The 24,156-nt window shown below is 43.2% G+C and overlaps 1 protein-coding gene across 2 annotated transcripts in view; it reads right to left on the bottom strand.

The window, feature by feature from the left end:
• Positions 1-24,156, bottom strand: part of FKBP15 (FKBP prolyl isomerase family member 15) — a 56,739-nt gene that overhangs the window by 20,097 nt on the left and 12,486 nt on the right. For both annotated transcript variants that reach the window (XM_080939983.1, XM_080939984.1), the window contains exons 3-18: positions 22,181-22,265; positions 21,739-21,808; positions 18,046-18,120; positions 17,637-17,735; positions 15,744-15,893; positions 14,667-14,735; positions 13,850-13,996; positions 12,051-12,193; positions 11,592-11,640; positions 10,104-10,211; positions 7,192-7,282; positions 5,675-5,781; positions 3,942-4,056; positions 1,988-2,097; positions 1,076-1,183; positions 62-156 (exon numbers count right to left, since the gene is read on the bottom strand). In XM_080939983.1, the coding sequence (XP_080796109.1) occupies positions 62-156; positions 1,076-1,183; positions 1,988-2,097; positions 3,942-4,056; positions 5,675-5,781; positions 7,192-7,282; positions 10,104-10,211; positions 11,592-11,640; positions 12,051-12,193; positions 13,850-13,996; positions 14,667-14,735; positions 15,744-15,893; positions 17,637-17,735; positions 18,046-18,120; positions 21,739-21,808; positions 22,181-22,265 (1,621 nt within the window). The remainder of the gene's footprint in view (positions 1-61; positions 157-1,075; positions 1,184-1,987; positions 2,098-3,941; positions 4,057-5,674; positions 5,782-7,191; positions 7,283-10,103; positions 10,212-11,591; positions 11,641-12,050; positions 12,194-13,849; positions 13,997-14,666; positions 14,736-15,743; positions 15,894-17,636; positions 17,736-18,045; positions 18,121-21,738; positions 21,809-22,180; positions 22,266-24,156) is intronic.

Genomic DNA, 24,156 nt, shown 5'->3' with positions numbered 1-24,156 from the left:
GGGCAAACGGACAGTAAACCCTTTGTCCACGCTCCCCAGCCTTGCCTGTCTCGGCCATTACCTCTGATTCCGTTCAATGAGGTCACTGATCTTGTCATTCTGCTCCTCTATCCGACTGCTTTTCTCAAGGAGCTCCTGTTTCAGTCGCTCATTCTCCTAAACCCAAACATACAACATAAAAGGAAGTGTCGTAAGTGCCCTGTAAGTTAGTGAGTGTCTTGAAAGTGCCATTTCCCCTCCCTCTCTGCCTCGGCTATAGCTGCAACGTGACCAGCCACCTCACATTCTGCTGCCACGTCTTCCCTGCCATGACAGACTGGATCCCCAAACTCTACAGCAAAACAGCTTGAACCTACAATGGCCTTGTAAAACAAACACTAAGACCTATTTTCCCAGAGGTGTAACTGTTAAAGTAACAAATCAAATTATATCCGCTGGATTATAATCACTGGCTAGACAGGCTGAGGACTAAGATGGTCATAACACAAAAGGGGAGTTTAAAATAGGCCTAAAAAGCAAGTTTCTTTTTTGACTACATAGAGCCTAAGTTATACTGTTACGTAGCATGTAGAGTATAGCATAATATAGCTTAATATGGCAGAGTCTAGTATACAGTATAATGCAGATGCTGGTGGTTCCGATGTGAAACGTCACCCACAGGCTCATGTGTTTCAGCTTGGGGTAGACTGAAGATGGGGTCCAATTAGAGGAAGTGGGCCACCGAGGGTGTCCCAAGCCAAGTTCCACTCCGTTAGCTCTCTGCTCAGTGAGTCCAGTTGCCTCAACTCGGCTACCACTCCCACCGGCCACGGTGGCTGCATGCTCTCAAACTCGGAAGCAAAAAAAAAAACCTTGGTTCAGTAAATTGTTTCTTGTCAGGTATTTGGTCCCAGCGACAAGGAAAATAACTAAGGTGAAAGTATAAGCCACAGAAACAAACGAAGCCACATGGTCTTTCCAGCTCTAGTGCTGAACACACGCTGTTCCTGGGGAGACGGACAGATGTTAGGGGTAGCACATGCGGCAGGTGCATGAACAAGCCCTCCAGGCTGTGTCGGGTCCCCCTCATCCTCACCTGGATGATTCGCTGGATGTTGCTCATAACCATGCTTGTTTCCATAGTGACTGACATGCTAGGAAGAAGCATGGGATTGCCAGAGCCGTGCTTCTGTAACTCCTCCACCTGCAAGGAACACCAGGAAGCTGTGACCATGCTTAAGTGGAGAAACACAACTCACCCAGGACCGATCACGTTTTTGAGAGAGCTAATACATTTCTGAAACGATGTCTAAATGTAAACTTACTTTCTCTGCTAAACTAATCCTAAAGATGTTAAGTCTTCTAGGGAAACAGCCAAGAACTGTGAATATGAAAAACCAAGGAGGAGTGTTCTTACAGCCATGGTTGCTCCCATTACATCCTACTGATCGCCTACCTCCTATACCCCCTTTAACATGTAATTTATTATTTCTTTTTAAAATTAAAAAGACATGTCTTCAGATTGATTTATTTTATGTGTCTTGGGTGTTTTACCTACAAGTATGTTTGTGCCTGGTTTATCAGAGATAAGAAGATATCAGGTCTCCTGAAACTGGAGTTATGAAAGATCGTGAGCCACCATGTGGTGCCGGGAACTGAACTGGGGTCCTCTGCAAGAGCTGCAAGAGCAGCAAGAGCTCTTAAGCACTGAACTGTCACTCCAGCCCGCTGTTATTTCTGTCTTACAATTTTATAATCTAAGCAATGTGTCTGTGTTGTGTCTATTAGCATGTGCACATATGACATGTGAGTATGGACATGTATACCTGTGCCACAGCACGCAGACGGGAGTCACAGCAAAATGTGCAGGAATTTGTTCTCTCTTTTCTTGGTAAATCTCAGGAGTCAAACTCAGATCACTAGGCTTATCCAGTAAGTGCTCTGACCTGTTGAGCCATCCCTGGCCCAACAGCCCCATTTTCAACAGAGCCTCAGCTCTGACTCTCACCTTAGTCATGAGATGATCCATTTTATCAGCCACTTTGTTGACTGCCATTCGAATTTCAGTGTTGTGTTGCCGAGCTTCAGTCATGAGAAAGGACATCATGTCACCTGATCCTAAACAGACATGAAAAGGGACTTACCAACCTGGAAGGAGAAGCTGTGTATGGAAAAGTCAAGGGTAGGCTTCGCAGAGGAAAGAAGGGGCCACGTATGAGGAAACACAATAGATGATTTCACACTGCCAGGGGAAGACACAGAACAGGCAGTAGAGACAAAGGGGCTCCCAAGCTAATGATAACTAAGTTATATTTCTGCAAAATGGTTCAGGACCTAGAATCTGGTTCGAAAGCACACTGCCCACGTGTATCCACTATAGTTTGGACTATAATCCTGCACTGACAGTTTCCCCATTCACCCAACCACACGCCAGGCATTGCACAGGCACCAGGAGTGCAGTCGTGAATAAAATATGGCTCCAGATCTTAGTGGGCTGCAGTGGGAGACTGACACATAAACAAATCACTGCAACACAGCACTTTAAACTCGAGACAGGCATAGTGTCACATACTGCACTTCACAAGGTACACTGAAGATTTGGAGTTCAAGATCAGCCTGAGACACATGAGATGCTGTCTTAAAAACAATTTTTTGAAGGAGGTGATTTCAAGTGTAGAAAAAAGATCATGTGCAAGGTACAGAAGTAGCACCTTAAAAGGCGTGTTAACCTTTCGGTGCTGAGCGTGTGAGGAAAGGGGATGGAGAGGTGGTGAGCCAGAGGAAATGTCAGGTTGGAGGGATGTCAAAGTGTTTCAAAGATGGAGAAGGAGCCTGGCTCCAGACAAAGGCTGCCTTTAGGAAGCCCTTCGCACTGCAGAAATGCAGCTTAGGCTGCTGGATAAACTTGTTTCCTCTTGCCACAGTTCTGATGTCAAAGTGATTACTAAGCAAAAGACAGGCTGCACACCACAGCAGGAACACAACACACCCATCAACATTTCACGTGCCTGGTTTACAAAACACACCTACACTTGCCCAAGTACATAAAACACACACAAAGTTACTGAAGCAACTCTGAGAGACACTCTCCTATGGGCAGAAGTTTAATGACAGACAGGACACTATCCTACTTTGTATTGCTTGACATTTTTACTACAGTGGATTACTTTCATAGTTTACAGTTTTTAACAAAACGGTTTTCACTCAGCACCCACAGCGACCCTGCTCCCCCCCTGTCCTCCAGTGTTTGTTCTGTCGCTATCTGCTATGAGCTCTCGCCTCTCTGACAGAGGAATCCAAAGGCTGGAAGGAGAACACGGAAGGAAAAACCAGAACAGAGGCACAAAAGGCCTGTGGGAGATATAAATGTTCTAAAAGTAGACTGTTGTGACAAATGCACAATTCTGAATATTTCCTAAAAAATAAAAAAAAAAAAACAAAAATCCTGGGGTCTCAGAAAATGCTCAGCTGGTAAAAGTGGTTGTTTCACAAGCTCTAGGACATGAATGTGAGTCCTCAGCATCCAATAAAAATAATAACAAGCTGAGTATGGTTTTTACACACCTGTAAGCCCAGCATTAGGGGTGAACACGGGTGAGTCCTGAAAGCTCCTGGTTAGCTGGTCTACCCAAAATGGCAGATTTATAGTTCACCAAGAGACCTAGTCTCAATGTACTGCAGACCAACAGGAGAAAACATCCAATGTATGTGTGCGCAGGTGTGTATTACTGCACATTCGTATGTATGCACACATACATACATATACATCATGTGCTATATATATGCTTGCTTTGCACTATATATTTGAATAAATCATACGGTATATAAAATACATCTCATCAAGCTGCTAAAACAAACAACAATGAACAGAAAGGGTGGAGAGGTGCTGGAGAACATGAAGACAGAATGGGAAGGGCCCAGCTAGGGCAGAAGATGAAAAACCGGAAGAAGTGACTCTCTACCTTGAAAGTGGGGAGCCTGGGACAGTGGTGCCGGGTACAAGGGCCGAACAGGCTGCAGCCGGGAAGTGACTGAGGCTGTCTGGGGATATGTGTAGGCTTGCATACCTGCATAGGACTGAGACAGTGACAAGTTACTTACTTAGTTTCCTAGGGTAGAGCAGAGCAGATGAGCCGGGAGAAGGCTTAAAGTCACTAAAGCTGGAAGTGATGGCATCAGTGTTAGGCAACTGTCCGTGGGACTTGATGGTACGTGGTCACTCCAGTCCTACCCAAAACCTGAGGAACTGGTCTCTTGGAGTGCTACCCATTCCTCTGGCAATCTGACTTAATGAAATGGGAATTTATGCCATACTATCAGGCCTATTTTTAAGAAAAACTTTTAAAGGAAAGGTTATTTTTCAAAATTCCAAGCTAAGCCAGCCAGTTTCTGAGATTCTTCATAATGCTTCTCCCCTGCTAGATTCTTTTTTAATTTCCAGTTGTTCCTTTTAATCTGTATGTGTGTGTAATATCTATGTAAGGACACATATGGGGGTTTCCAGCCCACCCAATACGGTGGGCTCTTAACAGTTGAGCCAGCCATTGCTCAGCCTCTAGAGTCTGTTGTTTGTGTGTGGTTTCAGAGTGGCTTCACGTAGCTGAGATCACTGTATAGCTGAGGAGACCCTTGCATTCCTCACCTCCTGCCTCCAGCTCCTTCATGCTGGGATTACGGACATGTGCCACCACTCACTAGACCCTGGTGCCTATCTGGCTGGCCAGAAGCTCTCATTTTCCCGAACTGGGCATCGCAGCTGTGAGAGGAAGATGGAAGCTTTGGGAATTCTCTGTATGAGCTGAGGTGACACAGGCAAAGCCCCTACAACTGCCAAATGAAGTGCCTGGCACAAGGCAAATGCTCAATAAACATCAGCTGTCATCTTAAGAACGGTCACCCTTTCCCCACAGGAACACTACTTTATTTCCAAGGACAATATAAACCCAAACATTAATTATTTAAAAAAAAAAAAAAAAAAAAAACTTAGTCTGTGGCAGAGGGATTTTCCATGGTGGGAGATGTTTTTTCAGTTTTGATTCTCCTTATCCTAGTGGAACAAAGCCTGCCTACATGGCTCCCACATCTCCATTCAGAATCACCTCCAGGGTGGGTAGGACAGGAGAGGCAGTCTTATGTGCACTAATAATATAAGTAGCTATCTTATGTGCACTAATGGGAACTTTCCTATGACCAGGCCCAAGCCTTTAATAAGTAGGTTGCTATTCTTGCACTTAATCTTCATGAAAACTTGTAAACAGACAACTTTGTGTGGTTCTAGGGATAAAAAAGCAGTAATTCAGGAAAGGGGAAATGACACGCGCTGACTTGGGGATCTGCTGCTGTGTAAAAAGGAGAGGGGCTGTCTATGTTCATACAAGAACATAATTATATTGCAGGGATAAAGGAGTTTTAAAATAATACTGTTACCTGAGGGTTAAATGTGGTGTGTTACCTTTAATCCCAGTTCTCAGGAGGCAAGAAGCAAGCAGATCTCTGAGAGTTTGAGGCCAACCTGATCATGTGCGTGTGCGTGCATGCGTGTGTGCGTGTGTGTGTGTGTGTGTGTGTGTGTGTGTGTGTGTGTGTATACAAGGTCAGCCAAAACTACATAGTGAGACCCTCTCTCAAAAAAAAAAAAAAAAAAAAAACAACAACAACAACAAATCAATCAACTAATTAATTAAAACACAGTTACCTGGAAGTTCTGAGCATTTGCAGATACAGCCAAGTGAGACTCAAGGGGTGCAGCCTGCATCAAGGCAGCAGAAGGCGTCTGGAGCCCGGAAGCAGACAGCTGCGGCGCTGAGACAAATGGAGATATTTTTATATCTTGTTATCTGTTACCCATCCTCACTTGTTTTGTCAATGCAGAAACACAACTCCCACCTCAAAGGAGATAAGAGACCATTTATTCTGGAGACAAATATGTGTGAGCATGTCCTTGGAACATACATTCAGGTTACTCCAGATGCCATGTTCCTACCTAGTTAACAGTCTCATGAAGTTCTCAGAAGCCTAGATACCTTAAATACTGTGGTTTTAAAATATCAGGGAGGCGTGTTCCAGAAAGTCAACAGATCCACCTAAGTCCTCAGATACTATCTGACCACATCCTTAGCTTTTGGTTGGTAGAGGTCAGTACTCTGCACACTCCAAAGGACTCACCCAATAGTGACAGAGATGTTAGGTCACACACAGAGAGGGACAATAAACGGCTACTAAGTGTTGCAGAATGTTTGATCACACTGTGAACCCCAAGATTGTGTTATTTACTAGAAAAACCCGGTTTTAGTTGTGGTATGGCTCAGCCTTAGCACACACCTTTAATCAAGAACTTTCTGCGTGAATACTGTAACAGGATTAATTAAAAACAACTATGGTTAAGAACAGGTCAAGAGGCAGAGCAAGCAACTAGTTGACAGGAAGTGAGACATAGGATTAGGAAAAAACAAAGAGAGGAAGAGGAAGACAGGAAGATGCATAGAAAGATACACAGGAAGTAGAGGGAGGGACATTCAGTTTGAAGGTTTTATGACATGGGGAGTTTGGGGAAGAAGGGGACATTTCTTCTGAGACTTAGCCTGAGGTAGAAGAAGGTCAGCTAGGTGTTCTCTGCCTCTGAGTTAGCAGGCTTTCACCCCAGCATCTAGCTCCCAAGTCTTCATTGGTCAAATCAAAAGATTGAAACTTTGTTAAACAAACACCTAAGGGTGCTAAAGGTAGCCCAATATAAATTACAACTAGTCTGAACCTGCTGGATCCCCGCCTCTTCACAACCCTTGGCAGCCTTGCAGAAGGTTCAGTGTCGGGTGGGGCTCTTTCCAGGAACTTTCACACCTGTAAGTCTGGACTCACCCAACATCCCCATGCCTTAAACCAGGCCACTCTCCTACTTCATCTCCCAAAGCAGCCCATGGGCATCCCAGCAACGGCGGAATTACTGTTCTCTTGTTCATCTGACTCAGATCCCATCAGCTAACACAAGTCTCATCGGCTGAACATAGACTTCCAAAAGGGGCAAAACGCAGCGGACATCGCAACAAGCAGGCTGAATGCGTCTGAGTTCTACATGTTCTACTTGGAGACAAACTGGCAAGTCTTAGCCCCTAACCCAGGCCCCAGCACTAACAATGCTAGTTGATAAGCTAAGGAACACAGATGAAAACTCTGATTCAACTCTAGCGCTAAGCCTCAGTGAGGTTCCTTTCTTACCCTGTGAGGTCATCTGTGGTAAAACCGGATGAGAAGGCTGGACAGATGGTGTCACAAGGGACTGCCCGGCTCCTCGAAGAGCAGTTGCATCCTGAAAGAAGCACCAAGGTTGATCACTATGTGTAGGTCTTTAGCTGAGGTCGGAGGCTGCCTGTCTCTGTGCTTACAATACTGGATTTCTAGTCAAGAAAGAGGAAGGAAGAAGGGCAGGCAGAAGGCTAGTAGTCAGGGATATGAGTTGTACAAAGGAAGAACGCAATTGTGTAAGAGTAAGAGCACTTCTTCCTATAAAAAAACATCAAATAATTAAACAGTCAATTTCCACAGACGTCCTGTCAGTGTTTTATTATTTCAGGCAAACTGACAGTTCTACAGTAACAACCCAGCCATTCCTCTTCTGCCAAGCAGTCTCAGACCTCAGAGCACCCCCAGAAAACTGCACAGAGCACGAGTCACTGCACCTCACTAGCATACTGGACTTCGTAACGTCTGTCTAGGATGCTTGTCCTAATCCTTTTGTTGGTGGTGGTTGGTTGAGACAAGGTTTCTCTATGCAGTGTGACTGTCCTGAAACTTGCTATGTGGACTAGTTGGTCTCAAACTCCAAGATCCTTCTGTCTCTGCCTTAATTGAAAGTGATGAGATTAAAGGTGTATGTGTCACCACACCCAGCTGTTTGCTCTCATTCTTAAAATCTTTTTAAAAGCTCATAAAACCAAAGCTGCAGCTCTGAGCAAAGCTGCCCTGTATTCCTGCTTCAGGCAAGGACATGTGACTATAATTTGCTGGGCTGTCAAAGGCTGTCACCTCTTGGTCATTCTTATTCTTTAGAGCTTTCCCCAGCCCCAGATGTTCTCTTCTGGGAAAATCAGCCCACTTTCAGATTATTACTGAATTCTAAATCAACTTAAATGTCCATCAGGAGAGTAAAGGGAATTAGGGTAAGCAGAAGGCCACTGACTTGTCTCTAAAGCCACACGCTTCATATATCTATTGCTGACATTCACATAGGTATTTATGACATAAAATTAAGTTTAAAGGTCAGTTTATAAAGTAATACATAAAGAAAATACCCAGGCTGGAGAGATGGCTCAGTGGTTAGGAGCACTGACTGCTCTTCCAGAGGTCCTGAGTTCAATTCCCAGCAACTGCATGGTGGCTCACAACCATCTGTGATGGGATCTGATGCCCTCTTCTGGTGTGTCTGAAGACAGCTACAATGTACTTACATATAAGAAATAAATCTTTAAAAAAAAAAAAAAGAAAAGAAAAGAAAATACCCTTTATCCTGAATATATTCTTTCTTTATAAATTTTAATTATTAAGCAATAAAGTAACTTTTAATTTTTAATTAATTATATTTAAATTTTAATTGACTATATTTAAAAGTAATTTTTAATAAACTATATTATTCAAATTTCATTTGTAGAAACCAGGAAGACAATAATAAAATGGTAAGTTTTCATTTAAAATGTTATATTTTAGATCTTTCCCAGAGGGAAAAAAATAAAACAATACTCTAAAAAATAAAGCCTATTTCACAGCATATTTTATATCTTCTTTTCATTTTACATCAAATGAAAAAATTCTCAATCAATCATATATTTCAGTTCACTTCAGAAAGAACTGTTTTATCAGTAACAAGTTAATCGTTGAAAAAGGCTTAAGTTATTTTATATTCTTGTGGATTACAAATTTAGATATGAATAAATAAAAATAACCATATTTCTAAAAGGCATAATGCTATGTTTTTAAAGTATACAAATGAAATGCTCTCTTTTGTATGTGTATGTTTATATGTGTGAGTATGTATACAGAACATGTATGTATACAGGAGGGTGTGAGCACTTGTGTTCTGTGCACGTTGAGGTCAGAGATCAACAATGGATGTTTTTACATGATCACTTTCCACCTTAATTTTGAGTCAAGGTCTCCCACCAAACGTAGAGCTCACTGGCTGGCCAGCCTGGCTGACTTGCAGGCCCCGGGATCCCACTGTCAGGGCCTCCTCAGGGCTCGGATTACAGGCTCAAGCTATTGCATCTGGTTTTTATGTGGGTGCTGGGAAGCTACTTAGGTTTGCATAGCAAGCACTTTACCTGATGAACTATCTCCCCAGCCCTGGGGATGCTTTCTAAGCACACCAAGGGCAAAAATCGGTTAGACTTGATTGCAATAAAATCTTGAACTGCTAAGTAACATTTTAAAACACGAAAAAAAGCACTATACACATATAGTCATAAAATCTAACAATTTGATATTTAAACTATGGTTATCATCAATGAGAAGGTCAATGTTTTTCAAGCTGATCTAAATATTCAATCAACAAACACAGGTGGAAGCCAGAAGCTGTAGCATGTGCCTATAGTTGTACAGGCTGGGGAGGCAGAGGTAGGAAGTCACTTGAACCCAGGAGTTACAAGCCTAGGATACATGGTGAGACTCAGTCTCAAAGGAAAAACAAAGTTAGAAGAACTGAGCGCCTGTAGCCACGTAGACATGCATGCAGGCAAAACACCCATGTGCATAAAAATAATACAATAAAGCAGTTTTAAAGAGTAAAAGAAACCTAAAAGAATAGAGCACAGGGCCTGTATGGGTTACATATCTTAGTGTCTAAGATGGATCCTTTTTTTCTCAACATGAAGCAGATTTATTACTTCCAGACAGGCAGCTAGAGATTATGAGCAATACAGATTCTAGATCCCAATGCATGAGCACTAAGCAACCTCTCGGTCAGATGTGCAGAACTTAACCTCCATTTGGGGATGGGCTTGGCACAGTTAAAAGACATGTGCCCACACCGGTCTCAAATGGTGACTTTGGATTAGAAGAGGAAAGGCACTTATTTGAACGGAAGAAAAGAAGAGGGCAGCACCTGTGCACATCTTAACATAGTCAAGGGGACGTACTTCCGTCTCTGGGTCGTTGGAGTCCAGTTGAGGAGGAAGGACAGGCAGCATGGGCTGGCCCATTTTAGCCATCCGAGAGATCAGCTTGGCCTTGACTGTATCAGGACTCTAAAGAGAACACACATCACTGTGACTGTTTATTGCTTTCAAACAAGTCGACTTCTTTGCCTTGTACCAAAACCTTTAACACTACTATTGCTTAATGGAAGCCATTTCTTCTAGAAAGCAAGAATTATTTATGAGACCAAATACAATGCAGATAATGAGATTCATAATATCAACATTAAATTAGTTGGGATAATTAATTAGCTTGGGGATGAGTTAATCATTAGTTAGCTTGGGAATGAACTGCTTTCATATGCATGAACTCATTTAACCACGTGTCGCCACTGTAAAATGCTCACTTGGTTTATCTTCCCAGGTTTAGAATGGTTTTTACTACATCAGGAGTGAAGTGCTTCCTGCTGTGGCTGAATGTGCACAGGACTGAACGGAGGACCTGGCCTTTCCCATCACACTGTCCTCAGTGCTAGGGAAGGCCTTGCTTGAGCTTGAAGTTCTTCGTCTACCATCTGGTCTGCCTGAAGCACATTCAGAGCCTTCATGGACCAAGCAGAGCAGCAGCAAACTACCTTTTCCATCCTTCCTAATGGCATTCAACTCCAAATTTTACTGAAACAACACTTGGTCCTCTCTTATCACCACTGGGGAAACAAAACCAGTGACCTGCTCAAATTCAACCAGTGGATGAGAAGCCTGAATCCCCTGAGAGGGTGGGAGTTCAGGGTATCTACTCACTCAGGTACATGAGTGCTCTCCAATCCCCTCCCCTAGACAGCAGTGGAAGTATGCTGCTCTCTTTGGGATAAAATACATATAACAGAAAATTATATTAGTGCCAATTACAATGTGAACAATGCTTCTGAAGCACTTACAATATGACAGATATAACACTGAAAACTTAAGTGTTCGTGTCCTTGTGTCAATATACAGAAGAAATAAACCTAATGTCTACAGAGTAAATTTTTCATGGTCACACAGAATAAGCAACAGAGAAAGCCAAGATCAACCTCTAATCCATTCCTCTTGGGATAAATGGCAATTCGAAGATGGAAGTGAGCTTCACCTGAGGTCACCCCAGCTTCCTACCCCTCTAGTAGGAATGCCACGGTGACTGCTCATTAAAACAGCTTTACACAGTCTCTACGCTCAGGGCTTTATGAACTATAATTGGGAGCTGGGAAAATGATTCCCACTGTAACAATGAAGAGACTGGGGATTTGAAAAGTTAAATCACTTCCTCATGGCCATATGTCTTTAACTCAGATCTATGGATGTACAAGTCCAGGCTAATTTCTACTGACTGATTTCCAAGTTGGATAAAATAAATAAAGTGATAATTAATTTCTGTTCTCAGTCAGTGGCTCTCAAGTACGTGCTAGGCACATGAAACAATCACTCCAGGGATTAGTACCTAATCATACTTACTGTATGCTGTTCATTGAGAGAGTTAGATTTGGAACGAAGAGCTGGCTCTCTGAAATCAAATAAAACATCCTGAGATAATACAAAATCTAGAATCACAAACCCAAATTAAACTGGCTTAAAAACATTGTTTTTGAGATAGTCAATTGAATAGCTAAAACAGAATTTTACCTCCTATTTATCTGTATAGTCCTTGAAAGCCACAAAAGCTGAACTGAACAAACTTCCATTCAGATTCACTTCACTTTCCCATGGGCCTGAATTCTGTGTTCGTGCCCTTTGCCCTTTGCTCAGAGTTTTGCAGGTACTCTGATCACCAGCTATTAACCCATTGTCAAACAAATCTGATACATCTTTTTCCTGATCCTGTTTTTTGTTCTTTTCAATTACCTAAAATCGATTGCAGTTTTAAACTACATCTCAGAAACCACGCTGACGAATCCCAGGGCTTGACAGCCTTACCCGGGTTTGAGAGGCAGTGGTAGGGGTGATGTCACAGCAGGATCAGCTGAGAGACTGTCAGCAGCAGGGGTGGGGGATGGGGCTGCAGAATCCCGGGAGCTCGCACTGTGGCCATCAGAGCCGGAATCTCTGGCAAACTTCACCTATGGTGGAACAGAGCATACACACTCACCCTTCCATACTCTCTTTTATTTATTCTTTACCATTAAAGGTATTGCCTATTCAGTATAGGCAAAGATCAAAACATGTGGAAGAAAAGACAAAGGAAACAGGTGTGGTTCAGCTACCATTACATCATCTGTGTGTATGAATGTAAGCATGTGTGCTTTTACAAACGGGACCACGGCGCTGTAGCTGTTCCGCTTACGTGCTATACATTAATGTATTTCCACGTCACTAAATACCTTCATTGTTTTCAGCACTGAAGAGCAAGGCTAACCTCGAGGTCATGCTCACTCCTGCTATGGTCTACGAGGTAAAGACAACGGATTCTTGAACAGAAATCATGAACACGTATGTTCTTATAAAACCCTATTTCACATAACTAGATGGCTTATTACTACCACAAATAACACTTTAATGAATAGCTCTATGTCTAGATCTTAGCACAAATTATATATTCGTATTCTCTCCCTCATCTCTCACCCCTACTCCATTTTCCTTCATTGCCTTCCTATCGGTCTCTTTCTCCCTCACACATGCTTTCTCTAATTTATTTCTTCCTTTCTTTTTTCTTTCTCTTTGAGACACAGTCTCGCTATGTAACTGTGGCTGTCCTGGAACTCACTGTGTAGACCAGACTGGCCTCAAACTCATAGAAATCTACCTGTCTCAGTCTTTCAAACGCTGGAATTAAAGGCATGCACCACTATGCCTGGTTCTAATTTCTTGATTACTGGTAAAGTAGAAAACTTTGCTCATGTTTACAAGTCAGCATTAATAGTTTTGGAATAGTTTGCTGTCTATCATTACTCATGGTTTCAAGCTCAAAGAAAACTTAAGATAATCTATGTGGCTTCCAGGGACATGTCACTGTAAGATTAGATGGCCCAACAGAGAAAAGGGTTTCTCATTAGCAGGACTACCTCTCTGCTGCGGCAGCATAGCTACTAAGTAGAGATGCTGTGATATTCATTATTTGGACTGTATTTTATAGTTTATAGCCACAAGCACCAAACCCCAAACCACTTTGACCTAATAATGTCAGGGTCATTTGGGAGAAGGAATACTATAAACTAACCAAAAGCTGTTGCTATTTTAGCATAGAAATTATACATATTCAAAGACATGCTCTCTCTGTATGATCCTGGGATAAGCTCATTAGTAGACCAAGTTGTCCATAAACTCATTAAGATCTGACTGATTCTGCCTCCTAACTGCTGGGATTAAAAATACGCCACACCACACCTCACTGACAAGATTTTTATACATTAAAAAAAAGAAAGATGCTAAACTCCAATGCTAATCTCAGAGAAAAGCACTTATTGTTTCTTCTAAAGCTTTCAGAAATTCCTATGAATGCATGAGCATGTGTGTGTGCATGTGTGCATGTGTGTGTTTGTGTGTGACTGTATGTGTGAGCATGTGTGTGTGCTTGTGTGTAATTGTGTGTGTGTTTGTGTGTGTGTGTGTGTGTGTGTGTGTGTGTGTGTGTGCATGTGTGTGTGCAAATGTTTATGTACATTCTGGGGACTGAACTCAGACCTCATCCCTGAAGGCAAGAACTTTCCTAACCTTTGTCCTTCCCTGCCATTTCTATTTGAAAAGCTGTCTCTATCTTCAGATTCTGATTTACTTACCCGCCTAACTTCTACTTCAAACACCAGGATGGAGTCTGTTGGCTGAGTCCAGCCTATCACTCCTTCAGAGCCAGCAGCACAGGCTGCGGGAGTGATAATTAAGCGCTTTCCTCCTTTCTTCATGCCCAGTAGCCCGTCCTCTAAGCCCTATAGACATCAGAAGTGGAGGAAGCTCGTCAGACAAAGAGCATATGCACACACGCAGACAAACACATAAACTCACAGACAACACACACACTCAGGTTCTAGATAAAAACTGTCCTGTTGAGACAGTGAGAAGGCTCAGAGTTAGGGTCACCTCACCACCAAGCCTGATGACTTGAATTTGATCCCTGGAACCCACATGGTAGGAGGAGAGAACTGACTCTTGAAAGTTGTCCTCTAACTGCTACATATACACTGTGATACACACACACACACACACACACACACACACACACATACACATTAAAAAAAAAGAAAGAGCTGGCCTAGCTGGAGTTGGGTAAGACACTTAAATGATGATTAAAACAGTCATACAGTATTGAGAGAGAATGGACTCTCTCATTTATTAATCACTCAAGTATCTACCTGCTTGTTTAATCTTATGACTGTTAGCACTGCCTTCACCTAAGAGAGAAAGCGAGCTCCTAGTCCTAAGAGCACAGTCAGTAGGTATTAGGGTGAGGTTGAGACCTGCCTAACTTCGAGGGGCATGCCTTACCTATTTAACAGAAAAGCTTCCTTTTTCCTTCCTACTTTCCAACCAAGCATGCAGACTCTAGATAAGGACAGGTTGGAGACGGCTCAACATTTAAATTCCAAAACAGGCCTTTACCTTGACAACTTTTCCTGATCCCAATTTCAGGCGAAGCGGCTTGTCTTTGTTAGCAGTAGAATCAAAAACCTGCCATTTGATAAAGAAAAAAAAAAATCAGCCAGTTTTGAAGACAATAATCATCACGATGATAAACAACTAAGGGGGTCGGTGCTTCCCAAACAGCAACCAGCAGGTACAATCAGGTACAACGGCACAAGGCTCCGGAAGATGCTGAGAAGACAGAACTACAGCACAGTTGGAGCTTGTCACAATGAATACCCCTGAGAACGGTCAACTGCCATTTCTACATACCATTGACTGCAACACTTTTTCATCTATAAAATACTTTCAGTAAATATACTCATTTGGTGCTGAAACAGTCCTTCCAAGGAAGCAGCGCAAAGACTAACCTCCATGTGCGAATGGGAAAGATAAGAGCTTCCAGAGCTGATGGAGGTCAAACTGAGATACAGTTGGGACTTAATCCCTGACTCCTTGGCTTTGATACAGGATTTCACTGCGTAGCCCTGACTGGCCCAAAACTCAGAGATCTACCTGCACCTGCCTCCCAAGTGCTGGGACCAAAGACCTGTGACACCATTCCCCACACACTCACACTCTTAACGCCATACAGTTCTTTCTATCCTATCACATTGCTCTCGGGAGCTGAACAGTATTAACACAACAACTGCAATCTACTTATGATGCCTATTAAAAAGAAAATGGTAACTAGACACAGTGGCATGTGCTTTTCATCCCAGGGCTCTGGAGACAGGGCAGAGGCAGACAGATCTCTGTGATCTCCAAGCTGGTCTACATAGCAAGTTCCAGGCCATCCGAGGCTACATAGCGAGCCCCTGTCTCAACAGCAAAGAAAGATGGTAAGAAGGTTTAAAAATATCATCATTTCTTAATGATAGATTCAAGTTTAAAACTGGCAGTGAGGACAACACACACACACGGATTGTGCTTGGGAAACCGTGTCCCCCTAAATGTGAGACAGGGCATGGAGGCACTGAGCACATGTACACAGTGTGCACATGGAAGGCTGCATGCCACACACATAGAAGGAACTTGCAGAGCATGCTGTTTTACCTGGCCCAGCACATGGTTCTGCAGGAGCCAGCCCGTATAGGCTACTTCTAAAGAATCTCCAGTCTCCACAGCATGACCCTCTGCTGCGACCAGGTCCTGACACAGCACTGCATCCAGGGAAGAAATGCTATTGCACTTGGCCACACACACCTGCAAGATGAAGGTCAGAGCGCCATGAGCTTAGTCTAAGCGGCACAGCATCCCACCGCTGCTGACATGCTCTCTCAAACTGCTGCACCCACTAACAAACATTACAAAGCTTAGGAGTAAGCCATTCTGCAGTCAGTAATCTGGCCAGGAATCAGGGTGCCCAACAGGTCAGCACTGGAGTCAGAATGTCTGGGTACAGACCCAGGCACTGCCAGGTCTTAAGTCTGACCTTTGGCAAATAACTTAATCTCCATATACCCGTTCCCACTTGCAGAAAATGAAGAAAAGAGCTTTGCAAATCTATCAAGGTAGTTATGAAATTAAACGGGCCAATACAGAGTGCTTGGCAACACGGCTAGAAACAACAGTAAGTATGCAGTGAGTGTGACCTCAGAATCACCTCCCAGAGACCATAGCTCCTACCACTACCTTGGTGATGAGTTTCAATAACATGACCTCTAGAGGGAAAAGCACATTCAAGCCCTAGCAGACAACATCCATATTATAAGCGGCTATATCAGTTTCATGAGTTGGAAAGATAAACACAGACAAAATAGAGCTTTTGGGGGACTATGCATAGTTGCACCTGTTACAGTTTCTAAACAGTGATTTAATGTGTTAATAGGTGTTACTCTGGGTAGAAAAGTTATGATCGTATGTGTGTGTGTGTGTATGTGAGTAACGTTTGTGTGGTGCACATGTGTGTTCCGGTATATTTGTATGTGTGCGTGTACATGTGTAAAGGCTAAAGGACTGACGTGTGTGTTGGTCCTCAGGCACTGTCCTTGAATTTTGATAAAGTGACTCACTTGCCAAATAAGCTCTGCTAGCTGCCTGGTGAACCGAGGTTCCCCGTGTTTGTCTCCCCAGTGCTGGGATTACTGGGGAGTAATCACCACCACCCTTGGCTCTCCCTTTCTCACGGGGTTTTAGGGTTCAAACTCGAGTCCTCATATTTACATGGCAAGCACTTTACCAACTGGCCCTTAAATGATTTTTTAAAAATGTTGTTACTTCATTTTCTATAATGAGTTCATGAAAATTTGACAGTCTTTTGAAATGCTACTTTTACAAGGTTCATGTATCTTTAAGAAAATTGTGTAGCAAAAAAAAGTGGGGATTTTTGTAACGTGCATGTGTGGTATGTGTATTCACATGTATAGGCACATGGCTATGGGGGCTACATGTGTCTGGAGGTCAGAGGTTAATGTCAAGTGTCTTCCAGGGTCTCTGGTTAAACCCAGCACTCCCAGGATCTGTTTGTCTAACCAGCCAGATGAACCGATCTCCTCCATATTAGTCCAGTGCTATGTGAGCACTGGGGATGTGAACTCTGGTCTGCATGCTTGCATGGCAACAATCATTTCTTTTTCTTGTTGAGACAGGGTTTCTCTGTGTTGCAGTCCTGGCTGTCCTAGAACTCTCTTTGTAGACCAGGCTGGCCTCAAACTCACAGAGATCCAACTCCCTGTGCCTCCTGAGGCATGGGCCACCAACAAGCACTTAACCACTGGGCCATCTCTCCAGCTCAGTGAAAAAAGGGTCAGTCATAAGCTTATGTTTCCCCGTTTCCCTCAGGCAATTTCAGTAAGCTCTGTTCTTTTCCTGAAACACGGCAAGTTTAGTGGGTTCTTTACCTTGTCATTAATAACACAGAGCAGTTGTGGTTTTGCCATAACTAAAATAAGGAAGACTCCAAACAAGTGCTCTGGCTTTGCACAGGAAAGAGTAAGAAGACGTCACCTGTTTGTTGAATGCCACAGCGGCCTTCTCTGACTCAAACATGATAGACCAGTTTTGTCTCTGGTCATCATAAAAGGTGCTGTAGTTATTGGGACGAACCTGGGGAAAGAAAAGGGAAAGTGTGGGCCCCTCAAGCAGAGCAGCCTGCAAGTAAATCTGACTGTCTCAGCTCAGAGGAGAGCTGATCCAGGCGACTCAGAGAGGGAGCTAGCAGGAGCCCTTCTCCCCCGCCTCAGCCCAGCCATCCCTTCCTCTGTCCCCACACATTCCCAGAAGGAGCCAGGAGAGCTTTCTGCAATGCTGCTTACTGTCCAGGCCTGAGCAGAGGATCTTTTCTATCAGAAATGTTCAGGCCCATCTCTCCCACAAACCTGAAGGAACCAGGGATTCCAGTATGAAAAGGACTTACCATTAGCTCAAAGTTCAGATGAATTGTAGCAACAGTCACTGGCTGCTGTTGACTGATGTAAAGGAGAATCCTATACTGTACTCACAACGGGCAGAAAGAGAGAACAGATGTTAAAGGGTAACACAGACTCAGCAGTAAGACATGAGGTCACGTTTCCTACCGCTATAAATCCCAACCCGCTCAGACTGAACTGGACTTCCTCACTGCCCCTTGCACCTGCTTTCCGGCCTCACACTTTAACCGTCATCAGCAATAGCTGTGTTTTGTTGGCATTCCCATTCACATGCAGGGCAACAAAGAGATGCTAACTGGATGCTTTACAGAAAATGCAGGAGGACTGCCATGAGCTCAGCACCAGCTATAGAATGAAACACCGTCTCAAACGCAAACACCAACCCAACAACAAAAAGCTTTTAAATTTGAGGGGGGAAAAAAATCACACGAGTCAAATGTGTGCAGCTGAGTGAATTTTCACATGTATATGTGCTCATATGGCTACCAAGAAGACTGAGAAAAGGCCAGTGTTTCTACATCCTAGATAGCTCCCTGTGCCCTAGTCCTATAAATTTAAGCATATTTTCTTATATTTCTTAAATAAAATATCAACTATTTATGTAGTATTTAGATTTTATTAGATGGTACAAATAATCTAAAAATGATTTAAAGTATATCGAAGGATGTACAAGTGCAGCTCTTTGCCACTTTACATAAGGAATATTATTTATATCACATATAGCATTAGTGTATATCACAGATTTCTTACCTATACATAGGAAAGGACCCTAGAACCAATCTCCCAGAGACTTAGAGATGACCATATGTACTTTATATAGATTAAACAAACACAAACATCCAAATAATTGAAATTCACTCTCTGGGCTGGAGACATTGCGGTTCTGCAGTTAAGAGCACTTGCTGCTCTTCCAGGGACCTGAGTTCAATTCTCCAAGTCTACGAGAGGAGGTGCAAAGCCATGTGTAAGCCTAACTCTAGGGAGCAGATACCTCTGGCCTCCTCAGGGACCTGCACTTATGACACATTGCCACATGCAAACACAAATACATAAAGATAAAAATAAATATATTGTAAAAGATGACATTTGTCCTTAGAAATGTGGGGAGCTGTGAGGGATGCTGTGTGATTTTATGTGAGATATTTATTTTATTTTTTAAAGTGAAGGGTTGATCACCCCAGTTCCACTGTAGACTGAACTGGTTGTAAGAGGATTAGACATTATTAAGAATAGTTTCCCAGGGCCAGAGAGTCGGCTTGGTGGTTAAGCACACTTGTTGCTTTTTCCTAGGACCCAGGCTGGATGCCTAGTACCCACATGTGGCTCACAACCACCCTAACTCCCTTCTCACCTGCTCACCTCTGTGGGCACTGTGTACTCAGTGCACAGAAAAACAATGCAGGCAAAGTATTCATATACCTAAATAAAATTAACAGATCTTTAAGAAGAATGTAAGAATCGGTCTACCTCTGAGCTGCCCTGATCTTACTCAGGCAGGGCCTTCCGGAGCTTTTGGCTGGAAGCCGAGAAAGTTTCTAACTCTGTGGTTCTTAAGGTTTTACCCAACAGGAATGTTTTAGCTGAATTCTTTAGCTACTTCCCCACAAAGCTCAAAATCTAGTAAATATAAGGAAAGGGAGATACTTGCTACTTGTTACAACTTGTTCTCTCCCTCTAGAAGTTTCTCTCATATGCACCACAAAGCTGTAGAAATTGTTCTGACTTTGGTGTAGTGCCTGGACTTCTACACCACCCCTGAAATCAACAAATGTCACACAGGGAATACCGATGTTGAGCTGCAAGACTCTCCAGTTTCTCTTCTCTCAAGCAGTCACTTCACTCGAAGTCAGCAACATGCTCATGCAGAACAGAGACATCTCACTGTTGTTGTTTCCTCTAAGACTGTAATTTATCTTCCCTCCATCATTTCTACAGCTCTCCAGTGAGGTTTGTTTTGTTTTCCCAAATAACTTTACAATGTAATTGTTGCAATTTTTCTGTTTCTTTCTTTTTTAAGACAGGGTCTCACTATGTAGTCCTGAACCCCTATGTAAATCAGTCTGGCCCGTGATCCCACAGAGATCCTCCTGCCTCTGCCTCTCAAATCCTGAGATTAAAAACCACCACCCAGCTATCAGCTTCTACTCTTTATTTAGTGCGAATGAGGGTTTTCTCTGCGTGCATGTCTGTGTCTTGTGCCTGGTGCCTGTTGAGGTCAGAAGAGAGCATTGGATCTCCTAAAACTGGAGTGAAAGATGGCTGTGAGCAGTGATGTGGGCGCTGGGAGTTGAACCTGGGTCCTCTGAAAAGGGCCCTTAACTGCTAAGCTACCTCTTTAGCCTCCAAATTTTATTTATTTGTTTGTTTGTTTGTTTGTTTGTTTGTTTTGCGTATTGGTGTTTCGCCTGCATTACACACATACAGTACCTACATGGGCCAGAAGAGGGCACCAGGTCCCCTGATTTGGGATTACAAATAGTTATGAGCCAATATGTGGGTGCTGGGAACTAATCCCAGGTCCTCTGGAAGAGCAACTGGTGTTCTTAACCACTAAGCCATACCTCCAGCGCCTTATCGGCCTCCTTATAATTGTTCTACAACCTACCACCTCTTTCTGGCAGTCAAGCATAGTGGGGTCTCAAAACTAGAGTTCCAAAAAACAATCATCAGCATCTGCTAACACACACAAGGGACATCATTTGCTTCCTAATGGGAGGATGGAAGATTTAAGGGACACAGGAACCAACTGCAATAGATAATCTATTGGATGCTGATCAAGTAGAAGTATGAGAAGAAAAACAATAGAGAAAAAGTTTGAACAAATCCCAATAGTGACTAAGATGTGCTCCGTTTACTTTTTCAGGTGTGATAATAGTGTGAGAGTTTTAAGTATCTTATCTCTTAGAATTACATGCTAAGGCATTTGCTGCTAGAACTGTTGGAGATCTGTTCAGAATAATCTGAGTGGGCAGAGAGAGAGGTGAGGGTGGGATGCTGATGGCAGAGTAACGGCTGCGAGTGCTTAGGACTAAAATGCAGTGATACTGAAGCCCACTGACTTGCCTTACAGTGTCGGCCATTGTGTCAGTCACCATGGGCAACGGATCTCAGCTTTGTGCGCAGAGCAGCAGAGCAGCAGAGCAGCAGAGCAGCAGGGCCCTGTGTTCTCTGGGCCCCTGCGATGTGAGAATTCCTTCTGTCTAGTTCAGTAATCCCTAACTCACAATCATGGAGTGGTATTTGAGCTGGATGCACCAACTCAAGGAAGTCAGGCTTGGGGGCATTCAGTGACATCCATTATACTTCACCCCAATACACTGACCAACAGCTCAGCCTTATTTTCAGAGGCCAAAAGATGGAAGGCCCTGAGAGAATGGAATGATCGTTAGGAACCCAACAAAGAGCAACCCTGACTGTTTACTCAAGCTTCCCAGACCCTACACAAGAACCATCACAAAGGAGATGTGTGACACAAGCATTCTAAACAGCATCCCTTGTTTTAATACATAACAGTAGGCAAACTAGGGCGATCTACTCAATCCTAACAATACACATTCAGTCATCATGAGTAGCCACCCTTATCCCCTGACACATAAGTCTCTATTGAGCAGATAAGAAACAGATCCCAGGCATTAACAATTCTTGGGATGTGGCACAGAAATCAATGTGGGCCTTCTCACCTCTCTGGTTGTGTGGTTCCCCAGGACAGCCGCTCCGAATTTGCCCTGCTTAACATATTGACCGTTTGTGCTATTGAAGCAAGAATACAACAAATATCAGGACCCGTCTAAACCATGAAGAGCCAGCTCTCCGTTCTGAAACAGCTAGGTATTTGGCCTTTAAGAAAGGTCCGAGGCGGGCAGCTTTTAACCTAAAGCTCTTCTGCAACTTCTTTTCTTTGGCCTAGGGTCTCACTGGTACAGCTCCGGCAGATCTGGGACTCCCAGGAACCTACAGACTCTGTGCCCAGACTCTCAAGTGCTGGGGTTAAAGATGAGCACCATCACACCCAGTCCCAGTGCTTTATTTTTCAATCATCTATTAGCCACATACCCCTAAAACTCAGGGACTGCTCACCCACGCCCTCCCCCAGCTCTCAGGCTTTTTCTCCCAGCCACTTACTAGCGGTATGCGTGCACGGCAGTGGCAAACAGCACGGAGGGCAAGCCTGGGGTAGCTGGTGCTGGTTTTGATGCCGACTGATTTCCTGAAGATGAAGAAAACAAAGGTGTCATTCATTGTTTGACTTTTTAACCTCAACCAGCCTGAAAAATCCTGCTTCATGCTTTACAGTTCGTGTGACAGTGCTTTCATTACCACTATTACAGTTCGTGTGACAGTGCTTTCATTACCACTATTACAGTTAGTGTGACAGTGCTTTCATTACCACTATTACAGTTAGTGTGACAGTGCTTTCATTACCACTATTACAGTTAGTGTGACAGTGCTTTCATTACCACTATTACAGTTAGTGTGACAGTGTTTTCATTACCACTATTACAGTTAGTGTGACAGTGCTTTCATTACCACTATTACAGTTAGTGTGACAGTGCTTTCATTACCACTATTACAGTTCGTGTGACAGTGCTTTCATTACCACTATTACAGTTAGTGTGACAGTGCTTTCATTACCACTATTACAGTTAGTGTGACAGTGCATTCATTACCACTATTACAGTTAGTGTGACAGTGCTTTCATTACCACTATTACAGTTCGTGTGACAGTGCTTTCATTACCACTATTACAGTTAGTGTGACAGTGCTTTCATTACCACTATTACAGTTCGTGTGACAGTGCTTTCATTACCACTATTACAGTTAGTGTGACAATGCTTTCATTACCACTATTACAGTTAGTGTGACAATGCTTTCATTACCACTATTACAGTTAGTGTGACAATGCTTTCATTACCACTATTACAGTTAGTGTGACAATGCTTTCATTACCACTATTACAGTTCGTGTGACAATGCTTTCATTACCACTATGTTCACTGGATCCAGAGACAGCTCTGTGACCGAGTCAGGTAGAGGGGAACAGACTCTAAATGACAGTAGACGAGGCTAGACTCACACTAGCCCCAACACCACACTCCACAGACAAACTCTGGCTGGACAAGAAGTCTAGAAAACTGAGACACACTACTGCTTTCTTTCTCTTTTCAATGCTCTGACAGCTAACGTATGTACAAGTAAAGCTATTTCCCTCTCTGGTGCAGGGAATGTAGGTGAGAGTGTGCACAAGAGGTCCTGGAAGGAATGCTAGTTGATAATGAACTTCCTACAAGGATGATCAACTGATTAGAAGGCGAGTAGAAGGCAGGAGTGTTTCTGCAGGTTCGGAGCCCAATTACTACCTATCCTGGGCTGTCTTCAGCCCCTTAATAGCCCTCCCTTGACCACTCCTGTATCTAATCTAACATCTAACAACAGGTGGAGCCTTTTGGAATCTATTGACTTAGAAGACCACTAGCTTCCACCAACCAAAAGGCTAAGAACATCATCAGATAGCATCTGAGGCCTACAGCAGAGATTTTTCTCAGTCTGTTTGAACCTCATGTCTCCACCACAGCTGGTGAAAAGTATCTTGATTTGTGACTCTCTTTGTTCTGTTCCCATAAAACTTTACCAAACTGTTAGCATACTGCAACATGAGATTTGGGAGGAACTCAATCTGTGTTCCTGGACCATATTTGACTTCAGAATAAACTCTTGTCCCCTTTGAGATGATGACTACATTTTTGCATCAACGTTTAAATCACACTCATCCCCTAAATCTGTCAAAGCTCTACAGTAGCATTAATGTTTTAAAATAGCATATTAAGGATAAACTGCATTCTGATATTGTTTGGTGTTTGTCTCTCTGTCTATTGGAGACAGCGTTTCCTTTATGTAGTCCAACCTAACCTGGAACTTATGGTCTGCCTCATGTCCTGAGCGCTGGGACCAAAGGTATTTACCACCACACCCAGTGCTAAGCTCCCTAGATGCATGTCTAGATAGAAAAGCAGAGCTCACTAAGGACAACAAGGTGAGCTTGATCTCAAAATTGCCTCCTCTCTTACTTTTCTGGTTGAAGCCTCCCCTCAGTTTGAGAGT

The sequence above is a fragment of the Micromys minutus genome (genome assembly GCF_963924665.1).
Source record: "Micromys minutus genome assembly, chromosome: 28".
NCBI lineage: Eukaryota > Metazoa > Chordata > Mammalia > Rodentia > Muridae > Micromys > Micromys minutus.
This window is presented reverse-complemented; position numbering and strand designations above follow the sequence as displayed.